Source organism: Rhinatrema bivittatum, chromosome 9 (assembly GCF_901001135.1).
Source record: "Rhinatrema bivittatum chromosome 9, aRhiBiv1.1, whole genome shotgun sequence".
Taxonomy (NCBI): domain Eukaryota; kingdom Metazoa; phylum Chordata; class Amphibia; order Gymnophiona; family Rhinatrematidae; genus Rhinatrema; species Rhinatrema bivittatum.
This window is the reverse complement of record NC_042623.1, coordinates 265,413,805-265,432,839: the sequence shown is the minus strand read 5'-3', so window position 1 is coordinate 265,432,839 and position 19,035 is coordinate 265,413,805. Positions and strand designations below refer to the sequence as shown.

Below are 19,035 nucleotides of genomic sequence, written 5' to 3'. Positions count from 1 at the left end.
GGGCATGGGATAAACACTGTGGATCCATAAAGGCTAGAGGACGGAATGAAGAGAAGAACCATGGGGGTGGCTTGCTAGAATGGAGGCTACTACCTGGTGATTACTACCCTTACTCAATAAGCCTTTGCACTGTTAATGCAACTCCAACATTGCTCTCTGCCTCAATGGCAAGGGGAAATGTGGAAAAGAGGATTTGCATTCAGACAACAACCAAAAAGAACTGAACTTCACAGTCTGGGTAAACAAATAAGTGTGGGAGTAGCTTGCTTATTATGGTGGTTACTACCCAAAACCAATTAAGCCTGATACATCACTTTGAATACATATACAGCGTTGCTCTCTGCTTCAACAGCAGGGATAAATATGGAAAAGAGGATTTACATTCAGACATCATCCAACAAGGCATTGAACTGTGCAGTCTGGGTAAACCGGAATCGGGGTAACTTGCTTGATGTGTCGGTTACTACCCTTAACTATTAAGCCTTATGCTCACCTTTGATGCAACGCCAACATTACTCTCTGCATCAAAGGCAGGGGGTGGCAGGAAATTTGAATCAAATAGTTACCAACAAGGGCCCTGAACTTGGTGGTCGGTGAAACAGATAAGTATGGGAAAATAAGTGTGGGAGCTTGCTGGGCAGACTGGATGGGCCGTTTGGTCTTTTTCTGCCGTCATTTCTATATTTCTATAATAATACTACTTGCTGTTAGTCAGAGCTTTGGCACTTGGTACTCGGTGGCATGGGAAGAGGTAAGGGCCTCTTCTCTTTCGGCTCTGCTTTAGGAACACTTTTGATGGGTTCAAGCTTAGGGTGGGGATTTGAAAGCATGGGATAGAGGAGATCAGTACCGCTCAACTGCTACATTTTTTGAAGATATTGGGGAGTTTAAGGGGGAGGGGAATCTGCCCCTACTTGTCCACTACTCTTTTTTTTTTTTTTTTTTTTTAATACTCAGTAAACCAGTAAGCAGCAAATTGATTCAGATAACTGTGTCCCAGTAGCATTAGCTGGGTATATTCAGCAGATCACTTATCTGGATAAATTTCACTGAATATTCGGCTAAAGTTATCAGAGAAACTTTCCTGCTTGCTGGTTTACTAAATATTGACTTTCCTTTTGATAATGCAAAGGCTAGAACTACTGTTAACAAACACTATTTTGCTTTTTTTTATTATAGGCCGGGGTGGCCAACTCCAGTCCTCCAGAGCTACAAACAGGCTTGGTTTTCAGGATATCCACAATGAATATGCATGAAATAGATTTGCATGCAGTGCCTCCATTGTATGCAAATCTGTCTCATGCATATTCATTGTAGATATCCTGAAAACCTGGCCTGTTTGTAGCTCTTGAGGACTGGAGTTGACCACCCCTGTATAGCCTAGACCAGTGGTTCTCAACCTTTTTCCCATCGTGACATACCTGACAGACCATGCTCACATGGGTGACACACTGCTCATTACAGTTCACGGCAGAAATAAAAAATAAAGGTCCAGTATTATTTTTATTGTTAATAATGACACAAGGAAAAGATACGTATTCTGTCTGAACAGAAATTGCATAAATAGTAAACATCTCACACCAAAACAGCACCAATTTCCAGTACTCAAACAGTAAACACCTTACTTAAGAAAAGGCAACACTGAAAATATTACACCAGGCCTTAAGACATCAATACATCTCCTATTAGGAGAACGGAACAAGCCAGGCTACTATAGAGCCCTACACAGAAACTATATGCCAGCAGAATACCTCACCTCAGTCACATGTACAGACCCTCAACTAACAAAGAAGAAAGAGACCAAAACGCATAACTAGAAGCATGCCGACAAAAACTGAATAGGAAACTGCAACAAGCCAGGGTCTCTGTATGCAGTGCAACAAAGGAAAAAGAGAAACATCACCCATCCTTATAAAACAAATCAAGAAATATAAAATCAATAGCAGTAAAACCATACTAACAAAAAGAACAGATTATTTCGAAACAGCGGATGAATGGAATATCCAATAATTAAAAACTCATATAAAAAATTACTAGATACCAATAAAATATTTCAAAATAGCAGAAACAAAGGCCCAATAATGAAAAATAATAAGGATACAAAAAATGTTTTGCTCTGCATATCTGGGAATGTTTGATATCCAGGTGCCCTGAGATTGTTTTGAATTAGCAGGAGGAGGGGTGGTTTGCTTGGAACTTTCTCCTCTCTCTCTCTCACACTGGCTCTCAACCGCTCACATATACACATGCTTTTTCTCTCTCATTTATATAGGCTCTTAATTACATATTTATACACATTCTGTCTGTCTTTTCACGCTTACACATACAGGCTTTCAATCACACACATACATGCTGTCTTTTCTCTCACACACACTCTCATTCACACGCTTACACACATGCGCTCTCTCTTTCTCTCATTTACACACAGGCTCTCAATCACATACTCACATGCTCCCTCACCTAAACCAGCTCTCAATCACACACAGACACACATGCTCTCTCTCTCTCATTTACACACATGCTCTCAATCACATACTTACATGCTCCCTCACCTAAACCAGCTCTCAGATTCACACATTCTCTCTCTTTTAACACAGGCTCTTAATCATACATACACATGATCTCTCTCACACACAAAGGATCTCAATCATACACACATACTCTTTCACACAAACAGGTTTTCAATCAACCACTTACACATACAGGTTCTTAATCATACACTTACATTATTGCTATCTCTCACACACAGGCTCACATTCACACACATACTCTCTTTCACATGTACAGGACTCAATCATTCATATACATGCTGTCTCACTCACACACACACACACAAACACAGCACCTCAAACACATATGCTTGCTCATTCACTCACTCTCTCCCCCCCCCCCCTTCCCCCGAACTAGCGACAGCAGCAGCCTCTTCCACTTCCAACCCTAAGGGCAGCAGCAACCTCCTTCACTTTCAGCCCTCGCGGAGAAAGGAGTCCCATCGGCCGCGGGAGTTGACATTGTTCTTAGTTTTTCTCCGAGCCACGCTGCTCTTATCTATTGTACAATGTACTGACTGTATGAAATCTATGCCTATAAGTATTTTCGGTATACTGTGTATAGTCATGATTTGCATTTATTTATTTAAGTGTTTTACATACCATCATTCCATGTGAGAATCACTAGTTCATAACAGTGTATAGGATTGACACTCATAAATGATGAGATTAAAAAATGATATATAGGTTAGACACTCACAGGAAAATGATGGGATATTGATTTAGGTATTCATACAGGTAGTTTACTAGGTAAGTATTTGGGATGTGCAATCGTTTTTGCCGAATTGGAAAATTTCAAAGAAATAGTCCAATTCGGCATGGGTAGGAGGACCCGAATCCCGAGATGGATTTTCCCTGAACTTCGGGTTAGTGCGGGGGGAGGGGCACATTTATTAAAAAAAAACAAAAAACAACCCACCCCAACCCTTCAAATTTAGTTAATTACAACCCCCCCAAAACTTGCCTAAACTCCCTGGTGGTCCAGCGGGGGATCTGGGAGTGATCTCCTGCTCTCAGGCCGTCAGTTTCCAGTAAACAAAGTGGCGCCGGTGGCCCTTTGCCCTTACCATGTAACAGGGGCTACCGGTGCCATTGGTCAGCCCCTGTCACATGGTAGGAGCAATGGACAGCCGGCGCCATCTTAACTAAATTTGAAAGGTTGGGGTGGGTTGTTTTTTTTTCGGCAAAAATTGCCGAGAAAAAAAAAATGACTTGTTGGAAAGCGAAGTTTTCCACAGGTTGCCCAACCCATAGCCAGACCCGTCATAAAAGGAGAACATAACTGGATTTTAGGTGGGTAAAGAGTGTGGGGGTATTGTTCAGAACATATTTAGGTTATTTGAGTTAAGGCGAACTGGAGGTTTCAGACAGGCATTTCTGAATAGCCATGTTTTCAACTCTTTCTTACATTTCTTATTGTCTGATATTGTTCGAAGTTACTCTGGCATGGAGTTTCATAGCTTTGGGCCAGCAATTGATATTGCTCTGTCTCTTGTTTGCGCTAGATGAGTGTTTCTTATGGTTGGGATTTCAAGAAGGCCTTTGTTTTGGGATCTGAGCGTTCGTGGGGGAATATGCAATTTAAATGTTATTCCCATCAGATCGTTGTTCGGATTGTTGTTGAATATTATTGTAAGTACTACATAAAATAACCTTGACTGTACAGGGATCCAATGCAATGTGATCAGAGTTGGAGCTATGTGATCGTATTTCCTTTTACCGGACAATAGTCTGGCTGCAGCATTTTGTAGTAGTTGCAGTGGTTTTAGGTGACTAGCAGGAAGTCCAAGTAGTAGGGAATTACAGTAATCAAGGTTTGAGAGATTGTAATACTGTTCTGAAATCTGCTGTGCTTAGTAGGGGTTTCAGTTGGCTCAGGATTTGCAGCTTGTAGAAACCAGATTTGATCAGTTTGCTAATATGGGCTTTCATTGTTAGATTTTCATCGATTTGTACTCCCAGATTTCTCACTTGAGTTGCTGGGGATAATTGGCAATTTCCAAGATCTATGTAGTAAGGAGTGGAAACGAGTATCTCTTATGTATTTTGTAAAGATATGTTAGCTGTTTTCAGTTCGATGGTTGTCACACTCTTAACTACATGAGCTTAAATTTAACTTTTTTTGACTTTTGTCAGTGCATTCTCTTGAGGTTTACAAAACTATATCAGTTTAAATGTCATTTTTACAATTTTTTTGTGTCACATAATCTGGCACTATCTGCTAGGAATGCTATTTGCTTTTTTTAAGATCAAGAATGGAGTGAGCCCCAAGTCAAAATAATGCTGACAGGGTGACTGATAGAAGCACTATATCTTATCGTATTGCTGAGGTCCATTGGAGATGGCCAGCTCATAGTTCCACAAGTCAGAATGGCTCAATTGATAAATAGAACTTATTTTGTGCTGGCGATCTGCCAATAGAGCTCTCTTCTAATTGAGTTAAGGTGCAGATTTTGCACCAATTTTCAATATTCTATGGCCAACTGAAAAGTGGGAGCAGACCACAGGGAAGACCAACCTCAAGTACAACCTTAAAATCTGCAAAGTAGTCCTCAACAGTTGGACGTATGTGGCATTGGACAGGGTTAGATGGAGGCAACTCTTTCACTTGGGCTTCCAAAGTTTGAAAACCAAATGAACACAAACACAAAATGGAAAGAAAGAGAAGAAAGGTCAACATCATTTGAAGGTTTCATCTGCATCATCTGTAGTCTCATTTGGAGGTCAAGCATTGGTCTAATAGTACATTAATGTACAGATAAATAGACTTAGTACAAGGGAGTTTGATGAAAACCCATGTCATCATTGATGGGAGACTACATCATTATGTATAGATATCTATGATGTGTTTAAGTCTAAATCGACAGCTAACCACCCCACTCCTTAAAAAAATCTGACTAAAAAAAAACTAGGTCTAGAGCTTTCAGACATGCAGCACTAGATTTATTTATTTTTCATTTAGATATATAGATATATGGAATAGACTCTCCCACCACCTGCAAGGAATTATTTGGACTTCTGACACCAACTAAAAACCTGGCTATCTGTCCAATAGATTGATGCACTCTAATTTATTTCACCGATAACCACTGGCTAATCACAAAGAAACTGTAGCACTCAAGAACCAGAATACAAAGAGACTCAAAGTTGACCTATCTAAAGATCTTGATTTTTTATATGCTACACTGCCTGCAGTTTGCCAGCAATGTAACTCCCTATTTGTCTCGAAATGTAATGTCTTTACTGTAATATTCCTCTAATGTCTGACTTAATCTATCTCACTGCTATATACCTCAATGTAATCTGCCTCACAGTAATGTAACCCCCCCTAACTTTTGATTTAACCTCCCATTCTGTAATCTGCCTTGAAAAGGCCTTTGTAATGTAATCCCCAGTTTCTGATCTAATCATCACACTATAATCCACTTTGAAGTGGCTGACCAACCACAAAAGGCAGAAGAGAAGTACTAAATTAAATTTTATATATATATATATATATATATATATATATATATATATAAAGAAAGAGAGAATATATAAAGTCATATAATTAATTTGTGCTACTTCAAGTTTTACAGTAACTTCAACTGAGATTGTTGAACATGCAAAATAAAGGCCTGCCTTTTTTATTTTACAAACAAAAATGCATTTTTTATAGTCCTAGGGCAGAAATAACACTTTCCAGGGAATGCATATAGGAAATCATTTTCAAGGCTTTACGCAGGCTTGCGCATGTAAAATTAGCATATCCGCACCTAAGTAGCATGTATGCACATACAAGGAATGCACGCACTTTCAGTATTGTGAGTAAATCTTAACAGGGAAGAAGTAGTAGTTTAGGGGCATTCCGGAGTGGGATTTGGAAGTACAGGGTTTTTGCCTATAGTTTTTGGGTTGCAGTTATGGGTGACCTGGTTAGGGTTCAGGGTGAAGTGTTAGATGGTCTAAGTGGACTAGTGAAGGTCTGAGTGATCTGGTGGGGGTATCAAAACTGGTATTTCCAAGTATTTGTGCAAGTATTTTCAGAAATACCTGCCTCTGCATTTATTTCTGGGTTATTACAATCAAATTGTTACAATTTATTACTTGCATAAAAATATGCATGCGCGCACACTTTATAAAATAGGTAGAGAAAGTATGCATGTCCCAGAGGCATACTAAGGGGAGGTGAGGGGGGTGGTCCGCCCCAGGTGATAACAGGGGGAGGGGTGCCATTGCCGCCAGCATATACGAAGATCCTGCAGCATGCAGAGAATTAAGGTGCTGGCGGGGTTCCTACTCCCTGCTGGCAGAAGCAAGGTCCTGTGGCGGAAGAAGAGGCTCTGTGGTGCCGCCGGCATTTCCCTAGAGCCGGCGCCAGAAGACGAGTTCCTGCTCTGCAGCTAGCGGCTGAAGAAGAGGTCCAAAATGTGTGTGAGAGAGTGAGAGATTGGCCTTGTGAGAATGAGCGCCTGTGTATGAGAGGATATGTGCCTGTGCATGAGGGTGTGTGTGTGTCTGTGTATGAGAAGGTGAGGGGTGTCTGTGTATGAGAAGATATGTGCCTGTGCATGAGAGGGTGTGTGTCTGTGCATGAGAGGATATGTGCCTGTGCATGAGGGTGTGTGTGTGTGTGTGTCTGTGTATGCGAGGGGGTGTGTGTGTCTGTGTATGAGAGGGTGTGTGTCTGTGTATGAGAGGATATGTGCCTGTGCATGAGAGGGTGTGTGTCTGTGCATGAGAGGATATGTGCCTGTGCATGAGGGGGGGTGTCTGTGTATGAGAGGATATGTGCCTGTGCATGAGGGTGTGTGTGCCTGTGTATGAGAGGGGGTGTGTGTCTGTGCATGAGAGGATATGTGCCTGTGGATGAAGGTGTGTGTGCCTGTGTATGAGAGGGGGTGTGTGTCTGTGCATGAGAGGATATGTGCCTGTGGATGAAGGTGTGTGTGCCTGTGCATGAGAGGGTGTGTGTCTGTGCATGAGAGGGTGTGTGTCTGTGCATGAGAGGATATGTGCCTGTGCATGAGGGTGTGTGTGTCTGTGTATGAGAGGATATGTGCCTGTGCATGAGGGTGTGTGTGTGTCTGTGTATGAGAGGGTGTGTATGTCTGTGTATGAGAAGAAGGGTGTGGTTGTGTGTATGAGAGGGTGCCTGCATGTGTATCAGGGTATCTGTGTGGGTGTCTGTGAGAGAGTACCTGGGGGTGTGTGTCTGTGTATGAGAGGATATGTGCCTGTGCATGAGGGTGTGTGTGTCTGTGTATGAGGATATGTGCCTGTGCATGAGGGTGTGTGTGTGTCTGTGTATGAGAGGGTGTGTATGTCTGTGTATGAGAAGATGTGTGCCTGTGCATGAGAGGGTGTGTGTGTGTGTATGAGAGGGTGCCTGCATGTGTATCAGGGTACTTGTGTGGGTGTCTGTGAGGGAGTACCTGAGCATGTGTGCCTGTATATATGTGTGTGAGAGAGATTAAAGTTTGTGCACTCTCCTCCAATGCACGACAGTCTCAGGATAACTAAAAATATAAGGGCGGATTTTAAAAGCCCTGCTCGCATAAATCCGCCCGGATTTACGCGAGCAGGGCCTTGCGCGCCGGCGCGCCTATTTTCCATAGGCCTGCCGGCGCGTGCAGAGCCCCGGGACTTGCGTAAGTCCCGGGGTTTTTTGTCGGGGGCGTGTCGGGGGCGGGGCCGATCGACGCGGCATTTTGGGGGCGGGACGCGGCATTTCAGGGGCGGGCCCGGGGGCGTGGCCGCGCCCTCCGGAACCGCCCCCGGGTCGCGTCTCGGCGCGCCAGCAGCCCGCTGGCGTGCGGGGATTTACTTCTCCCTCCGGGAGGTGTAAATCCGTGGACAAAGGTAGGGGGGGGGGTTTAGATAGGGCCGGGGGGGTGGGTTAGGTAGAGGAAGGGAGGGGAAGGAGAGGGGAGGGCAAAAGAGAGTTCCCTCCGAGGCTTGAGGAGGCAAGAGTTTTTGCCATTGCACAATAGCACCACCTAGTGGCCAGACTCATGATGTACCCGTGTAATCTATGGTTCCTGGCCACTGATTGTCACTGCTATGGCTAGGCTAGATGGAGGTGAGGATTAAATAAATGAGGAAAAGCCCTGGGGCAGTTGTGAGTAAAGGTTTGTAACACCTTAGCCTAACACAGGCCAGTTCTGGGGGACCAGGATACGAAAAAAATTGACATTTTCATCCAGGATATGTAGACAGGTTTGCTCAGATTTTCAGCATACTACCTAATTTCTTTGGCAGTCTTATTCCTTAATGAGTATTTTAAAATGAACTGTGATCTGCAACCTGCACATTTCCGCAAGCCACTAAAGCATGACCCAGCCCTTCTGTGAATCCAAGTTTCCCTTCATTTCCATAACTGTACAGCACTGAATCACAGGGAATTCATTGCTGAGCTGGAGAGGTGCCAGAAGTTTCTCATCGAGCTGTCTGTGGGCTGCCCTTTTTTTTTTTTTTCTTTGAGGCTTTCTGATGCCTCGAGTGAGCTCAACTCAAAGGTTTCCAGTCTCAGACTTGCCTGATTCCAGGAGCAGTCGCATCTGCCTGTGTAACACTAAGGAATACAGCCTCGGATTCTCACAGCCTTGTAACCCTGCAGGTGATCGAGAAACTTCAAGATGCGTCTGGTAATGTGCTTAATTTTCTAAATGAGCTACTTTTGTATTTTTCTTCCGAGGCTTTTCTGTGCCTTTCTAGTCTTGTCTTTACAACTAATTGAATGGAAAGATGACACGGTGCCTACTGGGACCCCGATGCTGTTTGTTTTAGTTGTCAGAGAAAGATAAATCCACTGATTTCCTAAGGGGACCTCAGTTCAAGCAATGTGATTTTTGTTCAAATAAAGAAGCTTTTTGCATATTCTGATAAGCATATGAGGCTTATGATGTTTATAAATTAGAAGCATGGCGATGACTGAGATAAGCTGAAATGCAAGATGCTGAAGCATTATCAGCAGCAACCGTGCTGTGTGCACACGGGGATAATATCCTTGTCTCGGTCTAACCGGGATCGAAAGCTGGATTTGAAAAATCTTGCACATCCAGCCAGTGCGTTGCAAAGGCTGAGAGTAGTAATCCTGCTGCTACAACAATAGAATATGAATTTCTGGGGGAGGTTAGCTGCTTTTTTCTTTTCTTCCTGGCAATTACTGTTTCGGTTGTTCCATAGGGCTGCTGAGATGCAGTGTTCAGCAGATACTTCGGGTATTCCACAGAACAGTTCTGGAATTGTAAGCAGATCAGTATATACTGCCTAAAGGGGGCACGTCTATATGCGTGCGTGTCTATAATCGTCAGGACCTGCAGAAAAGAGAAGGATTCATCTTTGCGCGTCTATAGGTATCTGAACCTTCTGAAATTATTTCACAAGTAAAGTCTTCTGTAGCTCTCATTTTCAAATGCTACAGCACACTTTTAGCAAGTTCCGTGATAAAAAAAAAAAAAAAAAGCCATCTCCCCAGACATATGGATGAGCATTCTCATAAAATTTGGATCAACAGTTTTCAAGTCTGCAGTCACGTCCCAGGCTGAGAACTCTTCCAGTACTGTGTCTGCCTCCCCTTTACCGGAGCACATGCAGACGTATTGCAATTAAGCATTTTATGGTTACATAATCTTATTCACTGGCTTCAGTGCACTTTTTGGAACGGCTTATGCTATTTTTTTTAATCATGTCCAGCTCAGAATAAATTACATTTCATATTAAAAAAAATGTTATTTGTAGATTTCAAATATTGGTCAGATAGTAATATATATGAAAATGCAGATGCTATGAGGAAATTACAAATGGGGGATTAACGGAACCGTATTTTCAAGAGTTTTGCAATTGGCATAGAATATGAGAAATATTTTGAAAATTGGAGAAGGTATTTAACAGGGCAAAGTGATTTTCTGTTATTTTAGACTTTAGCAGATTTTAGAAAGCTACTGTGGCTTAAAAGTTGGTTTTTTTGACACTGTTTAACTTGTACACGTGTCCATATGCGCATGTATCTGGCCGTGCGCATATCCACCCCAGCATATCATACATATGCATGGGTTATAACGTAAATATATGCTGCAACGTTCACGTGCAGGTAAAAGATATACGCAAATAGATATTAATGTTAGCCAGCTAAGTTCTGGCTTATATGGTGTAGTGGCAGTTTTGCCACTACTTAGCTAGATATGTCTTAAAAGTGCTACTTAACTGGATAAGTAGGATACGTCTTAGATTTATGGGGATTTTACACATGGATTTTAAATAGCCCTCCCCCCCCCCCATAAGTCACTTATTTATGCGTGTAAACCATTTATTTTGTAACATGTGGAAGTTTGCCCAGGTCATCGAGCCCCTCTTGGATCTTCAGCCTGAACTCCCCCCACTCAGTACTTCCCAATAAAGATGTTTTACTATTGCACCACATGAGTAAGTGTAAATATACGCGTGCGTTAGCTGTCAAATCTACACAGGTAAGTCTCTTATAAAATAGCAACTTACAAGTGTTGCTCCGCCCCAAAATCCTCTAGACTGTCCCTTTCTTACACACGTATATTTATGTGCAAACTCTACTTATGCCTGTAGGTTTGTCCTTTATAAAACAGCGTGTACGCAGGTCCATACTATTTACACGCATATATGCTCATTTTTCCACGTGCGACATTTTGAAAATTCACCTTTTTACTGTGCACATGGGAATTTGCTTATCTCATGCTGTAGATGCAATCTTTAACTTGTGCGTCTCATTATGCGTACAGCATAGCAGTACATTTCCCAAGCTGAGTCAGATGAGTTGACATACATCATTTATAACAGTTTAATACGTAGTGGATCCTGTAAAACAATCCAAGAGTCCTGAAATTCTACAGGAAAACAGATATATATATATATATATACACACACTAGCTTTTGAACAACAAAAATAATGCAGATTACCGGTTGCAAGTACTTAAGTCCTTCAGTCTCAAGTGTTCCATTATGCAAAAAATTATTGGCTTTATTGTTGCCACTTATTTTCAGATATTAATGTTGCTATATTTACTCTATACAGTAGTACACACACACACACAGCCCAATTATATGACATAGTGCTGGGACTTCAACCGTAATTTTCAAAGGGGTCTTATGCACCCACGTCTGCTTTGAAAAGTAGTGAGTGTGCATGAATCTTTGTGTGGCCTACACTCACACATTGTATGCCAGCAGGGGAGCAGGTATAAATATTCGCATGCTCAGTAATGCGTCTGCTTTTGATTTTAGAAAGTATAAATGGTTTCCCCCAGCCCTAACTCCATGCTCGGGAACGTCTCTTTCAAGTATGTATAAAATGTATGCATGAAATTATTTCTGCTGGGATGACTTTCAAAAGGCCTACAGACGCATGTAAATCAGCATCTTATATGTATATATATACCTAACTCAAGGTCTGTACCCAGATAGCCTAAAAAATGCTTCTCTTAAACTCCTCTTGAAAAAACACAATTTAGACCCTAGCATTCTTGCTAATTTCCGTCCAATCTCTAATCTTCCATTCCTAGCCAAAATTACAGAAAAAGTAGTCAATACCCAGCTATCAGATTACTTAGAAGAACACAATATTCTTTCCCCTTCCCAATATGGTTTCCGCAAATCACGCAATACAGAAACCCTGCTCATCTCACTAACAGACCATATTATTATGGGAATGGACAAAGGACACTCATTTCTTCTAATCCTTCTAGACATTTCAGCAGCCTTCGACACGGTCAACCACACCATCCTCCTGGACCGTTTATCTGATATTGGCATATCCGGCTCAATCTACAGCTGGTTCAAGTCCTTCCTTGATAACAGAAGCTTCAGGGTCAGGATCAACAACAAAGAATCGCCATCGACAAATTCTTCTCTTGGCGTACCTCAAGGATCCTCCCTTTCTCCCACCCTTTTCAATATTTACCTCCTCCCCCTTTGTCATCTGTTAACAAGTCTCAATCTCATCCATTACATCTATGCTGACGATGTTCAGATTCTGCTTCCCATTACAGAATCCATCACTAAAGCTCACTTTGGAAAACTTGCTTTCAATCTATAAATAATCTCCTCAATAATCTCAATTTGGTCCTCAACTCCGCTAAGACTGAATTACTATTTATCTCTTCCAACCCAGACATCCATCCTCCACAAATCCATCAAAGTCTCCAACTCACCCCTACTCAAGTAAGAGATTTGGGAGTAATTCTAGACAACCGCCTTAATCTAAAGACTATGATCAATTCGACTACCAAAGATTGTTTCCACAGACTACAGGTGTTGAGAAGACTCAAACCTCTCCTATATCTCCACGACTTTAGAACTGTTCTGCAATCCCTAATTTTTTCAAAAATAGATTATTGCAGCGCTCTTCTTACTGGCCTACCCAGCTCAACCACCAAACCTCTTCAAATGATACAGAATGCTGCTGCTAGAATTTTAACCAGTACCAACCGAAGAGATCATATTACTCCCACTCTCCGAAACCTTCACTGGTTACCAGTCTACCACAGAGTCCTTCACAAATCTCTCACCCTGATACACAAGTCCATCCATAACTATTTTTATCTTGACCTTGAATTTCCCCTCAAACTCCATACATCCAACAGACCGATTAGAGAAATCCACAAAGGAGAGTTACAAGTCCCTCCAACCAAAACCATTCGCCTAGTTTCGACCAGGGTCCGAGCCTTTTCTCTAGCAGGTCCAAACATGTGGAATAGTCTTCCTGCAGAACTCAGGTTGGAACCATGCCTACTAACTTTTAAAAAAAAACTTAAGACTTGGCTGTTCCGACTAGCCTTTTTGGATCCTTCAGACACACAATAATCTACCATCCTACTCACGAGCCATGGAACCATGCCTCTTTGAGATGCCTTTTATCCAATACCTCCGCAATTAAACTATCTTGCTCGAACTGAGCTCATTATGACTTTTGAATTTTAAGTTACGGCTCTGCTCGGGCCTTTTTTACTCTATTTACTTCCAAGCTGTAAAGCCTCCAAGTTTATAGTCCTTGTTCAATGTAACTTTCTTGCTCTCTTTCTGATTATAACTTATTGTTCCGTTTTCTGTTACAAGTTTCTATCCCTCATTCGATGTAAACCGATCTGATATGGTATTCAACCATGAAGTTCGGTATAGAAAAATGTGAAATAAATAAATAAATAAATATATGTGTTTCTGAAAATCCATTCCATGAAATATGGTCTTCCTTACATTCCTCTGCATTCCTTATTTTCCCTTGAATGACAATTTGTCTTTACAAGAATATTTGTGTTTTGCATTTTTACATTTTGAGGGTAATTTCTATCGATGCATGTAAATCTGCTTTTGAAAATTATCTGAGGGGTAATCTGGGGAAAAGTACGCATGGAGCACCATTTTGACCAAGACTTTCCCACAGACTAGCAAGAGACATTCCAGGAATCCAAGTCAGGTGGGGAAGCATCCACCTGTAGTTTTTGCAAGTATGTATGTATATGTACATGTGGTAAGTTATACCTGCTCCCGAACAGGTATAAAACTTCCAGGCCTGGCTCTTCCATTAGGCGAACTAGGCGGTTTTATATTTCTTGGTTTCATATTTCTGGATTTTATTGTCTGATATTTTATGAAGAATGGCAGTGTGTCTGTTTTCCCATTGTCGCACTGCATACAGAGTCTAGTGTTGTGGTTTCCAGTTCAGTTTTTGCCTGCACGTTTTCAGTTTTTACATTATGGCCTCTTTATTCTGTATTTGGGGAGGATTTGTCTGTGTTATGCATGAGTGATTGAACTTGAGGTATTCTGCTAACTTGTAGTTTCTGTGTAGGGGTCTATAGCAGCTACGCTTGTTCTAATAGGAGGTATATTGGTGTTTTAGAGCCTGCTGTGATATTTATAGTGTGCCTTTTTATAGGTAGGATTGTTACTATTTGAGTGCTGGCAGTTAGTGCTGTTTTGATATGGGAAGGTTACTATATTATAATTGTAGTTCACGTTACTCATGATTTTGAGTGCCAAGACTACACCCAATGCGTGTTGCAATAGGCCTAATACCATATGGATTCCAAATGCTTTTTTGCATTTCAGTAGGGTTTTCTGGTTGACATACAATATGTATATTATATTTCTATGCACTGCTGCATATCTCAGAAAACTGTATTTTGAATGCCCTTTTTCATGTAAAATCTATTATAAATGGGATGAGCGGGGGGAAGTCAGGGCTAGAGCTGGGGCTGGGGCCAGGAGGATGCAAGGCAGAAGGATTCACCTAGCGTGCCTAATACTCTTACACCGGCCCTGGTAACATCCCGCTTGCATATCCATGCACATGCTGGCACCACCTGCAAATTGTCAAAAAGGGCACATGGGTATTTATATCATTAGGCATGGTGAGGCAGCTGCCTCAGGTGACAAAATTTTGTGGTGGCAGCAAGTGCCCCCCAAAACTCTCTGTGAAGGCCAACTCATCTTGCATTGGGATGCGAGTCATGAGCAGTGCTGTATGATGACTTGACCATGGGGTACCTACACTCCACAAGCAGGAAGAAGAGCCTTGTGGCGACTCTGGATAAGGATATGCTGGCAGGGTTCCCACACCCCACTGGCAAGAAGAAGAAAAAGAGGATTCGATGGATGGTGGTGTGAGAAGGGAAGGGAAGTGGACAGGGTGAGTAAGTGAACAGGGAAGGGGGTTGAGGGAGAGAGGGAAGAGAAGGGGGTGAGTGAAAGGGGAGGGGATGAAGGGGAGGTGGGTGAGTGAGTGAGTGTGGAAGGAAGGGGTGTGTGTGAGAAATAAAGAAAGAGGGTGTGAATGAGAGGGAAGGGGGCTGTGAGTGAAAGGGGAGGCTGGAGAAGGAAGGAAGGTGGTGAGTGTGAGGTGATAGAAGGGAGCAAGAAGAAAAAAGGGGAAAAGGATGAGAAGTAGAGAGGGAATATGTCTGCATGATAAGGTGAGAGTGGGGGAGAGAGTGCAGGGCCAGTGGAAGGTGAGATATACATTTATAAATAAGCACTAGATGGTTGTCTAGAGCACCACAGTTTTGGGGCAGACACACCCGTGGCAGGACTGTGACAATTGCAAATTCTTGTTCTTCCTATCCGAACGGGCCCAGAAGAGGAAGTTGTTACGTGGGCCTAAGCAAGTTGGAAGAAAGAGACTGGAAGGATCAAGAGTAAAGTCAGCCCTTGTGACTAGAATAAAGATGCAGTTGCAGCATCGGCCTGTGCCCTGGAAGGAAAGAGGAGGAGAACCATTGACTGCATTGTCTAAAAGTGGAGGCTGCTTCTGCTTGTGTGTTCTGTAGGGGGGAAAGTATGTGTGTGCATGTGTGTTTGAATGAGTGAGCATGTGTGCGTGTGTCAGAGGAAGAGTGACAATGAGAGAGATTGTGGGTGAGCATGAGTGACTGAGGTGAGGTATTTTGCTAGCGTGTAGTTTATGTGTAAGGACATGTTTTCCTAATAGGAGGGCCTGGTGTAATATTTGCAGGGTTGCATTTTCATGAGTAGGATTGTTACTATTTGAGTGTGGACAGTTAGTGCTATTTTGGTGTGGGAGGTTTACTATATTGCAATTGTAATTCAGTTTATTCATGGCTTTCTGAGGGCCAAATCCACACCCAGTGCACTTTGCAATAGGACTAATATCATATGAGTTCCGAGTGCCTTTATTGCAAGGTTTTCTGACTGGGACCACAGCAGTGCATGCAAATATAATATAAATAGTTTTGTAAGTGACACTTTTACCTCAGAAGACTGTCCTTTTTCATGTAAAATCTATTGTTATAAATGCATATTTTTTAATTGTGGAAAGGGCCGGGGGTGCAAAGCTGTAAGGTTCACCTAGGCCACCGAAATACCCTTGCACTGTTCCTGCAAGAGTGCGTCACACACAGACCCAATCATTCACCCAACTCTCACTGGGGAAGGGTGGGCTCCAGAGAGCGTGGCAAGGTTGCTAGCTTTTCTAGAAATAGTATCCTGGGAACATTCGCAACTACCTTCCCTTGGATGTCAAATCATTAAAAGTGCCAGGCTCCAAAGGGGACCCCCTTTAGGACCCCTTGGTGATTTGACCTGTGCCGCACCTTGAAGGACCTTCTCAATCATATACCTCAGGCAGCAGATTGCCTTGGCAGACTTCTGCATGTAAGTCCCCTCTGAGAAGTCAGGCCAATGTGTGCGGATACTTTCTATCTGAGACTTTACCCCTACATCTGCTCGGTGTGTGGTGGTAGTCAAAAAAGCAAAAAGGAATGAAACATAGAAATGATGGCAGAAAAGGCCCAGTCTGCCCAGCAAGCTTATGGATTTGATAAACAATCTAAGTGTGTTATTCTCCGATCCCACCCAAAATGCCCTTCCCTGCCCACCTCCAGAATGTTTCCCCTCAAGCCGTCTGACAGTGCGCGGGCTGTAAAGGCCATGCATACTTTTATCCAGATGGAGTGAGGGTGGTGTTCAACCTGTTCACCGGGGTGCATTACTGCACACACAGGTAAAATTGTCCACCCCATGTTATATCAATACAAAAACCTTTGGTTATTTTTAGTTTTCAACTCTTGCATGATTCAAAGTGTGCACTGTTGCTTAGAATGACTGAATGGGATAAATATACACGTGTGTGTGTGTGTGTGTGTGTGTATTTATTTATTTATGAGCTTTTATATACCGGCATTCGTAGGACACATCATGTCGGTTTACAAGTAACTGTGAAGGAGGAAATTACAATGAACGATGATAGAGGGCTAACTATAAGGGGAGGGGGGCAAAGGGCAATAACATGGGAAATGGAGGGAGGGAGGAAGAGTGAAGAAGCGAGGAAGATGGATAACCCAAAAATTACAAAGGTCAAAATTGGGAAACATTATCACAAAATTCACAGAGCATGTCACAACTGGGTTAACAGTATAAACTTATGAACAGAAAGGCGAAACAATATGAACTTATGTATGTGAGCATGTGTTTATGTATACTTATATCTATATTTATCTATCTATATATTTATCATGCTCAATGCTTTGCTTTGGCTTCATTTCTTCCTTTTGAGGATCTAAAGATGTGTTTCCTCCTTAGAAAGTTCTATTGTCTTTCACCATGGTCAATCACCAGAGAAAATATTCTTCTAACTTTTCTTAAAATATCTGCTTGATTCCGTAGAAAGTGAAAAATGTTTGCTGCGCTGTTATGAAAATCCATGTTTTAAACTCAAGGTTTTTTTGCCAAGATATAATGCTAACAAAATACTGAATACATTCATATTTTAGATTGCAGTTCTGAACAATTTGAAAACTGATGTCTGATAAGAATAACATTTAAGTGATAAATTGAAAGCTATTCAATTCCAACTGAATCCATTTTGGATAGAAAAAATACATATTGCAGGTTAGGTGTTAGGTTTTGTAGGTTTCGTGAACCCTTGGCCCGAGGTGGGAGTTGGCGCTACCTGAGGGGTTGGGCCCCACAGGTCCCCACCGTCGGGAGGCGAGGTTGACTGGAAACAAAGGCAACAGGACCACGGCTGTGGCCCAGGAGAGAGGAGGTGTAGAAGAACTGCCTGCGTCACAGCCACGTGATCGCGGGTGTCTGCACTGGAGCAGTACTGCGGGGTGCCCCGAGGAGCGGGGACAGAGAGTCAGTTTAATGATATCGCAGTGCTGGGCAGGTCTGGAGAGAGGATATACCAGAGGAAGGATCTCCAATGCAGAAGCATGCAGGGCAGGCCCCGAGGAATGGGGAGCGAGGAGACAGGACCCCTGATGTGGTAATGCTGAGACTGTCCCGAGGAGCAGGGAAGCATGGAGACAGGGTCTCTGGAGTAGTAATGCTGAGGCCACCCAGAGGAGCGGGGAAGTGCGGAGACAGAATTCCGGGAATGGAAGCGCAGAGCAGGCCCCCGAGGAGCGGGTACCCCGAGTCAGAGTCCACGATCAGAGAGCAGTGATCCTAGGCAGGAACCTCAGGTCCGGAGAACAGGAACAAGCCCCAGAGAAACTCAGGGAACTCATTGCCAAATTGGTTAGTGTAGGCCAAAGGAGGTGCTTAAATATCTCAGATTAGTGATGTCATAAGCCGGGGACAACCCTGGAGTTCCTGCCATTGGCCCTTTAAAGGGAGGACAGATGGCGCGCGCACGTGTGCCTAAGGACGCCCAGAGTCGGAGCGTTGGTTGGCGGTGACCCAGCCGCCACGTGGGGCATGGAGAGCCAGGAGGAACGTGGCGGTAGCAGCTGGCCACAGCCGCGAGTTCACCAGGAGTGGAGAGCCAGGCATGACATGACTTGAGTTGGGTTGGCCGGGGACGGCTGCGGCCGACGGTCATAACATTAGGGAGCAATTAGCCACCATGAAGCTACAAGCTACGTGGACAAGTTTACCTCACACACTTTAATGCACATTTGTAAAAAGAAATAACCCACATTGTTTCCCTCTGGAAATTTAGTGGCCACAAAGCACATATGCTAAAAGAATCCACGGACTTTACACTTGTTATCTATGCGGGTGGCTGAGTGGA

The 19,035-nt window shown here is 42.9% G+C and overlaps 1 protein-coding gene across 1 annotated transcript in view; it reads left to right on the top strand.

Annotated features, from left to right (window-relative positions):
• The first annotated feature begins 9,151 nt into the window (after positions 1 to 9,151).
• The window catches only part of LOC115098554 (schwannomin-interacting protein 1), a 944,827-nt gene continuing 934,943 nt past the window's right edge, over positions 9,152 to 19,035 (top strand). The window contains exon 1 of the mRNA XM_029615175.1: positions 9,152 to 9,175. Coding sequence (XP_029471035.1) covers positions 9,167 to 9,175 — 9 coding nt within the window. The 5' untranslated portion in view covers positions 9,152 to 9,166. The remainder of the gene's footprint in view (positions 9,176 to 19,035) is intronic.